The sequence below is a fragment of the Microtus ochrogaster genome, unplaced genomic scaffold (assembly GCF_000317375.1).
Source record: "Microtus ochrogaster isolate Prairie Vole_2 unplaced genomic scaffold, MicOch1.0 UNK42, whole genome shotgun sequence".
NCBI classification, from domain to species: Eukaryota; Metazoa; Chordata; class Mammalia; order Rodentia; family Cricetidae; genus Microtus; species Microtus ochrogaster.
Window position 1 is genome coordinate 1,273,219 of NW_004949140.1, and position 9,098 is coordinate 1,282,316.

Consider the following 9,098-nt stretch of genomic DNA (forward strand, 5'->3'; position numbering starts at 1 on the left):
ACTGTGCATGCTAAACAAATGCTCTATCACTGAGCTACATCCCTGAGATCCTTACATATTTCTTCATAAAGATTTAAGATGCAAAAGAACAAATAGATAATATATAATTTATGTCCTACTTACTGTTGAATGTTTCTATTCCCCTTAGTAGTTGGCTACCCTGACTTTTTGATTTGATACCTACCCTTCTATTTAGCTGTTACTTAAGTCCTCCAGGAAATACAAGAATCTGCTCGAAGTTTAGGGGGATCTCAGAGGAAGAAACCTGCTTTATTATTCTAGCCATTGTCTTTTTGAAAATGTAGTATTGGTTGATATTACTTTTAACCTTGAATTGGGATCCATTGAATGAATCACGGCTACCTTCAGGTTAACCTACCATCAGTATCTTAGATTTTATAAACCATGGGTAGGACTGCTCTCTGTTGGGAAAGAAAGAGGGAAAATGGCAAGTTGTAGTGCTGCAAGCATTACCTTGCTATGTTTCTTTTCCCCATATAGCGGAAGTGGAACAAACATACTCTGGAAAGGAAAATGACAACATGTTAGTAATATACTGCTACCTGGTACAACCTAATAACTATTGAGTAGACGTCATATGTTCCGGAGATCAATTTACAAGAACATAGATTTCCACAAAAATGAAGGCCCAGATAACTACTTAAAAGCCATATCCTATCTTTCCATATATATCTGCTATAGTTATATCAGCATTAAAAGTCCCATGTCAATATACATAACTATAATGACAGATTTTAAAAAAATTAAAAAAAAAACTTGCCCATGTCAAACATCCTTTGTGTGCTATACCATGCCATAGCCAAGGTCGCCAGCACTCATTAAGACAAAACATCTTTCTTAATTACAGAAATGTGGACAAATGCTATATTTTCGCACAATGGTATTAAAATTCTATTATCAATAACCATAAACACATGAAGTTAGAAAAAATAACATTTAAATCCCTATGTGCTCACAGCTTCAACAGCTGTCATGAACAGTCTTGTTTAAGTCCCATGAAAAGCAGGCTAATCTTCCTCCCCCCTCCCCTCCCCCGTCTCTTTTCAAGCAGATTCTCAACATCCATTGTCTTCAACGGGAAATATGTCCCAGCATATTTACAGTGTTTACTACAGATGGGGGGACAGGTCAGGAAATTAGAAAGAGGACCATGGAAAAGAGAAATAGGTCTTCGGGGAGGGTTAGCAAAAGAAAAAAAAAAGGAAAAAAATGAAGCTACCTTACTTGAAAGCAGAAATGGGGCTAACAGAGGGAAGAAGGGGTCCAGCTGGAGTGGGGGGCAGTTAGAGGATGAGCCAAGAGAGAGCAACAGAAACAATTCGGATGAAAATGCCATTACGTGGTGAAGGAGGGTCTTCTGTCTATGTATTACTTTCATTGGTTAAATAAAGAAGCTGCCTTGGCCTTTTGATAGGCCATCCCTTAGGTGGGTGGAGTAAACAGAACAGAATTCTGGGAGGAAGAAGGCAGGCAGACAGAGCCGCCATGGAGCCAGCCACCAGGTCAGACATGCTAAATCTTTCCCAGTAAGCCACAACCTCGTGGTTCTACACAGATTATTAGAAATGGGCTGAATGAAGATGTAAGAATTAGCTAATAAGAGGCTAGAGCTAATGAGCCAGGCGGCGTTTAAATGAATACAATTTCCTTGTGGTTATTTCAGGTATAAACTAGCCAGGCAGGACAGAACAAGGAGCCCATACCTCTTACTACAATTATGGAAATCTCATTCTTTTTTATATTAATTTAAAACAAACTGTTAAATTCATATATAGTAGAATCCACCCGAAATCTTAACTGCTAGTTAGCAGATTTTTTTTGTAATTTTTTTTAAAAACTTGAATCAACTGTATAGACAGAGTTCTATTTTTTTTTATTTTGTAAATGTCCTTTGGGATGGTTTGCTCCAATCTTCCTATCATGATTGAAGACAAAATAAGAAAAGTTTGTTGATCCTTTATACCCAAGACTTAGCCAACTCTAACATTTCTCAAACAATGGTAGGATTATGGGCGTTTTTCTGAATGAGCTTTTGATAATGATAACATATATAACTCCTTTCAATCACAATGGTTGGTTTTCCCATGTTTTTTAAAATACTTGTAGATGTATATTTATATATATATATCCGATAAACTACATCTCTCTGTTCCTAAAGTGGGTAGTATTTAGAATTATTCAGCTCTACTTAAGAGTTCAAACTTTACATTTGAGCTGCTCATTATTTCGGGATCTGTTCAGTTGAACAATACAGGCCAGCTACCAGCACTCTAATTTCCCAGCTTTCAAGGGCATAGTAAGATGCCTGCACATCTGTAAGATTATTGGATAGGAGTTTTGTATGGCCTCATAAGTATTTCATTTCCTTGCTTTTCTTCTATCACTGGGTGAAGAATGCCAGACTCTAGATTATTAAGAAAATGTAACAGTTTCTATCACATTAGCCAATGGGCAGCTGAAAACAGAAAAACTGTAACATCTAAAGTCCTTCAACTCAGTTTTTCCAAATAAGTAGAACATTTAGGAAAATACCGCAACTTACTCTAGAAGTACGAGAATGTTTATGAGCTCCTGGGGAGACACTTTATTCCAGTAAGTCAAGAGAGTATCTGAAAATAGGAGAAATAAGGGGTTAGATCTGAGAACAAAAACTGAGTGACCTAGGATCAACCAACACCATACACTTCATCCCTTTTTGCTTCCTACTTCCCAACACCACACAGGATAGTAAACATCCCAGGCTGGCCTCAGATCCACTAGGGGGCTAAGGACCTAAGGATGACTCCTAATCCTCCTGCCTCCCCTTCAGAGTGCTAGAATTGAAATGTCTGCAGCACCAAGGGGCCTTCCCCGTCCCCTTTCTTTAGACAGGATTTCAATACCCCACCCAGACTGGCCTTAAACTTAGAAGTGCCCAGACTTTCTGCTTCGTGCCCTACCTCCTGAGTGCTGGGATTACAGTATGTTTCATCATACTGTGCTCAAAATAACACACACACATACACACACACACACACACACTTTTCACATTGGTTTCAAATGTATCGAGCAATCTTTATTTTAGTTTATAACCTTCTTTTTATTTATTTTGTAAATGTCCTTTGGGATAGTTTGCTCCAATCTTCCTATCATGATTGAAGTCAAAATAAGAAAAGTTTGTTGATCCTTTATACCCAAGACTTAGCCAACTCTAACATTTCACAAACAATGGTAGGATTATGGGCGTTTTTCTGAAGAGGTGGGTACCTTTTTCTGCTTCTCAAAAGGGTTCTGTTAACCAAAACAATTAACAACTATAGAGGAGACAAATTATTTTCTTCCATTTTCCACTTTTTATAATAAGGCTGATGTTCTATCTGCTTCCAACTACTTCAGACAAAAGAATGTTTAAAATGTAGCTCATGTCTCTTTAACCTATTTCTTTCATTTCTCCAATATATCTTTTCTAATTTACTTCTGCTGCTCCATCCCTTTCTCCCTCCCTTTTCCCCTCCCTCCCTACTTATAGGATTTATTTTGTTATTTTGAGACAGGGTCTCATAATCCAGATCGGCTTTGAATTCCTGATCCTCTTGCCTTTACCTCCCAAGTGATGAGACAAAGGAAAGGTACCACCCTTGCCCAGCTCTGACTAAATAATAATAATAAAAAAATTATTAAAATTTTGTTAGTATATAATTTCTTTGGATATTCCTCTGATATAGCTATCAGTATTGGCTATCCCTATTGTAAATGACAAAATCTTTTATCATTAAAAAGTAGATATGTGTCTCCCTCTCCACCCAAGCCACAGCCTTTGGTAGACAGTGATTGAGGAGCCATTGCCGATTTTATGATGGTGTGAGACAGAATGAAGGGGTTTTGATGTCGCTTCTCCCATTTTTAAATATTTTTTTTTCTGATCCTGGGATCAAATCGAGTACTCCATATGTGCTAGGAAAGTGCTCTGTCATGGAGCTATATTACCAGTTCTTTTGAAAAGTATTTTTACAATTATATTTATTATCACATTTATGATGTGGGAGCATATTTGAGCTGCAATGCTTGTAGAAATTTGAGGACAATTTACAAGTCGAGTGCTCTGTTTCCACATATGGGCCTCGGGGATGGAATAAGAGTTACACAGTTGTTGTTGCCACTGCCAGCTAGCTCCCTGGCCATGGGTGAAGGTGGGATGCTGGTATGTAGCCCAGGTTGGCCTTAAGCTCTCCATTCCCCCACCTCTGCCTCCCAATTGCTGAAGTTATAAAGCATTTTCTAAATTTTATTTTTAAACTGGGGTCTAGCATCTCAGGAAATTGTAGTAGTAGGTCTCGAACCCACAATCTTCTGATGTCAGTCTTCCGGAGTAACTGGGAATACAGCATGGGTCAGTGCCTTCTCAGCTTACTCCCAAGTATTTTTATAAAAGCACAAATATTAACAGTTTCAATGATTCTCAAATATCAATAATCAAATGGTTTTGTTATCATTAATCAATAATCAATAATCAAAATGGTTTTGTTATCATTTGTTCTAAAATACCATTCGTTTTAAAAGATTAAGCTGACAGCAATTTCTGTCCTCCCCTGCTGTGCCTGGCCTTTTGGTATCTCCTGGAAAAAAAGTAAACCAGTAGGGGGCATGGTTGCGTGTGCTGCAAACCTCATGAACCAATAGGGGGCGTGATCGCACATGCGCAAACCCCCTGACCCTGTAGGGGGCGAGGTCGCGCATGTGCAGACTTCCTAAACCAGCAGGGGCGTGGTCGCGCCTGCGCAGGCTTCCTCAGCAGTCGCGGGCTTTTCGGCCTGTCCTCAGAGCGTGGTGGCGCCATTTTGGAAAGCGGTGGCCGGCACGCTCTGCTTTTCTTTCATCCCTAACAAAAATGTTTTGACTTTTTTCTAGGAAAAAGAAATTGGGCCGTTCTGTTCATCCTCCACTCCACCGGCTCCTTGCTCCTCTGGACTTCTGGGCAGGTCTGTAAAGGGGCAGGCCTGGCGAAGCCCTTGAGGCTGCGCCTGTCGTCTCTGGGCAGGGCCGCAGGAGCTAGTGTTCTGGTCAGTGGACCTGTCCCCTCAGAGGCTCCTCTGCCATTTAGTCAGTGGCACTGCTAGGCTACTGCCACCCCCACCCTGCTCCATAGTAAGAGATCGGCCAGTGGGGCTGCGGGTAGCTAGGCAGTGACAAGTGTTCCCTCTTTGGCCTTTCTGTCCGTGGCACCACCAAGCCCAAAGCCTTCTTGCTTCATTTCCAGTAAATGAAAGGAGATGCGGGCTGTCAGTAGCAGCAGCGAAGACGGGGGAGGTGGTAGGAGAGCCTCAAGGGCAGGCAAAGCTAAGCTTAGTGTAAGAGATCTGATGTCTGATGATTTTAAAAAGGCATGGTTATCACTGAAAGACATCCATGATAAAGAGGTTCACCGTTTACAGATGAAATTGGGCAGTATGAGGAAAGCCAGGTTGACAGAGGGAAGGCGGCATGGCCCTGTAGCAAAGAATAAACGAGTGACAGAGACACAGAACGTCCCTGATTCAGAATTGTGTGAGCGCTGTTTAATAAACGAAACATACAGCAATATGCTACAGCAAGAATTTAGTAACATGCACCAAAAAAGTCTAGTGCAGATTGCTGAGCTCACTGTAGAAAATAACAAATTAAAAGAAGAAAATAGAAAGCTTTCTGATAAAGTCAAAGCAAAGCAGCCACGTATTCCTCTGTGTTTTTTGGATAGTGATGATGATGATTTCGTGCCTGGTATTGAGTTTGAGAGGAGCCAGGTTTATACCGTAAAGGATCCTTCCTATCCAGTACAGTTGCCTGCTAGACAGGTTATGGCACCACGGAGGGAACAGACAAGATCTTTATCTATTCTGGACATAGAACCAAGTCCAGATGATCATCTCCTTCTACTCAGCAGTCAGGGAGCAACCATCCAGGTGCCAGAGACCCCTCTTGTGGACTCTGCCTCTGTTAAGGATAATCTTGCTAAAGAGGCCAATGTCTTACCCTCACGTATAGCTTATTCTTCACCAACTAAATTTGAAACCCCAAAGAAAGATACCATGATTAGTATCTCAAGCCAAAAGTCCTCCAAACAAAACCAGGGAAAAGATACCTTTATTTGGAGTGTTTCCAGCATTTCCCCTGGGGAACCTATAATAATATCTGAAACCTCAGAGGAAAACATGCCTTGTAATTTTAGCAAGGTTTTGCCACCTTTGACAAAGAAAAATGAATTAAATAGTACTCCATTTCCTGTGAACTATAGTTCCAAATATATTCCGCAAAAGAAATCAGCACTCCATGGGTTCAGTTACAAAAATGACAATTCAGTGAAATCTGGTAGTGCTCCCTTACCTTCCAAGGGAAATGAGAGTGCTAGTCAGTCTAAAAATGTAAAAACTTGTGAAAAGGAGCCTGAAAGTAATTCTGAGGGAGTTCCTATGGTGTCTGTGTTGAAAAGAAGAATCACCAAATAGAAGGGAAGAAGTCGCAGCTTTTTCTTATAAGGAAAATATGGTTTTTTTTCAATAAGATAGTGTTGCTGTAAATTGAGACTATGGAACTAATAAAGAATAACACGGTAACTTGAAACTCTTCAACAAATGCCCTTTAGGACCCTGATATAGTGAATTGCGGTTAAGTAAAATATAGAGGACAGAGAAGGAAACACTTCAGAACACCCCTGCCCCCCAAACAACATGTGTACAGAAGTTTACATTAAATTTACTAAGGTCATAACAAAATTTTCATTCCAAGAACTAACAATACAGTATTTCTTTTAATATTATAAAAACTATTATAAATTGTGATGAAATGTTTTAGAATATTCATGGCTCTAAATAAGAAACCCCGTAAACAACACAGTTTCCATATTCTCCCATTTTTATCTTTGTGGGAAGGTAAAAAGCATGAATTGTGGTTGTTATTAGGTAATCAATCTATTATTTCCTGAAATGAACCTCTGGTTTTAAAAATTATTTTACTTCTTTTCCAAAACATCGAGGCCCAACAGAGAGCTTCAATCTAATTTTGACAGTTTACTCCTAAGTTGTATATTCCTGAAACCAGTAGATTGCAGAATCATTTGTATTGTTTTTCGGTATGCAGTGGTAGAGTCCCAGCCCTTAGGAAGCTGATTAGCCTGTGCTACATAGTGATTTCCAGGCCAAGCTAGGCTAAATAATGTGTTTCCATCTCAAAAAGAAAAAAAAAGCTATTTTTTGAGTTGTATTAATATATTTTCACAGCTTTTATTCATATGTGGCTAAAGGTTTTAATATTTCTACAGCTAATTGGCTATCAACTTATCTGTTAATCTGTATTATTTGCATTATTATACTGAATAATTTTATATTAATTGTATTATTTGTATAATTTGTATTATCTATATTATTTATATAACTTTGTACTATCACATAAAAGCAAGTAATGCTTACTAAAATTTGATAAAGATATTCTGAGGGTAGAGCTCATGTGCCGAGCTCTGGATCTCATCCCAGCACCAGATAAAAAAATTAAAACGAAAAATAGTTGACCATGCTAGCATGTGTCTCTAGTACCAATATCTGGAAGATAGACAAGAAGACCATCCTTGACTATGAAAAAACTATCGAATTTGTTATCCATATCTGACTAATCTGTTTTAATGTTTATTTGTCACAAAAATAAAAGTATGTAATAGTTAATAAAATGGATAAAATAGGCTGGAGGTATATAGCTCATGTCCTAGACCCTGGGTTCATAACTCCAGTAACAAAAAAAAAAAAGTTAAAAAATATGGCCAACAGCCGGGCGGTGGTGGCGCACGCCTTTAATCCCAGCACTCGGGAGGCAGAGGCAGGTGGATCTCTGTGAGTTCGAGGCCAGCCTGGTCTACAAGTGCTAGTACCAGGACAGGAACCAAAAGCTATGGAGAAACCCTGTCTCGAAAAATCAAAAAAAAAATATGGCCAATGTATTTATCATGGCAGGGAAGCACTTGCATACGAATGTACCAGACCCTGGGTTTGCCATGTGACACCAGGGAGATAAATGGAAGAGCCAAGTGTGATGGGAAAAAAGTGAAACAGCCAAGTGTGGTGTGTACCCTTGTAATTCTAGCACTCAAGAGCCTAAAGCAAGAGGATCAGGAGATGCCATCTTTGAATAAATAGTGAGACACTGTCTCCAAAAATTACATAAATTGGGGCTGGAAAGATGACTCAGCAGGTGAGAGTACTCTTTGCTCTTGCAGAGGACCTGTGTTCAATTCCCAGCACCCACATAGTGGCTTACAGCCATCTGTAACTCCAGTTCCATGGGAACTCACGCTCTCTTTTGACCTCTGCAGGCACCAGGCATACATGTGGTACCCATACCCACACACACAAAAAAAAAAAAATAAGCAGGGCATGGTGGCGCATGCTTTTAATCCCAGCACTTGAGAGACAGAGGATAGCCTGGTCTACATGGCAAGTTTGAGGTCACTTAGGATTACAAAATGAGACTGTTTCAAAAAACAAAAATAAATAAATAAGCAAAAAAATTAAAAATAAAAATATAAGAAATTTTAATTACAAAATAGTTATACGATTATGATGATTAGCACCCAGGTATCTTTTGAATTTATTTTAAATTTACTTACTGATTTTTGAAGTGCTGACACATTTTTTTCTTTTTTATAGTGCTAGGAATTGAACCCAGGGTCTCAAATATGCTAGCCATGTGTTCTACCATTGAGCCCTCCTCTAGTTTATATTTACTTTGCTAATTGTACATAATTTTGAGGAACATGTAACCTGTGAACACTGTATAATGACCACTTTACGTGGATTTTATGTTCTTTAGACTTGCACATTATTTGAGCAAAATATTGAGAAATGGAAGAAGAGGGTGGGAATTGTATAATAGTTTTGGCATTTGAGAGAAAGGTAATTTTATTTTAACTTTTGAGGACATGTAGTTAATCTCTTGTTTATAGATAGTCATATAGTATAAAAGAGAAGCTAGTAATGTTAGCAGATAATACCATTCTTTTCCAAGAAGAAAAGCAGTCTGACAGCCTGACTCCAGCTAACACCAGTGATGCTGCAGAGACAGTGACTCCAGACAAT

At 39.0% G+C, this 9,098-nt stretch overlaps 1 protein-coding gene across 1 annotated transcript in view; it reads right to left on the reverse strand.

The window, feature by feature from the left end:
* Positions 1–9,098, reverse strand: part of Dock11 (dedicator of cytokinesis 11) — a 196,672-nt gene that overhangs the window by 56,750 nt on the left and 130,824 nt on the right. The window contains exons 36-37 of the mRNA XM_026790137.1: positions 2,564–2,630; positions 475–522 (exon numbers count right to left, since the gene is read on the reverse strand). Of these exons, the coding sequence (XP_026645938.1) occupies positions 475–522; positions 2,564–2,630 (115 nt within the window). The remainder of the gene's footprint in view (positions 1–474; positions 523–2,563; positions 2,631–9,098) is intronic.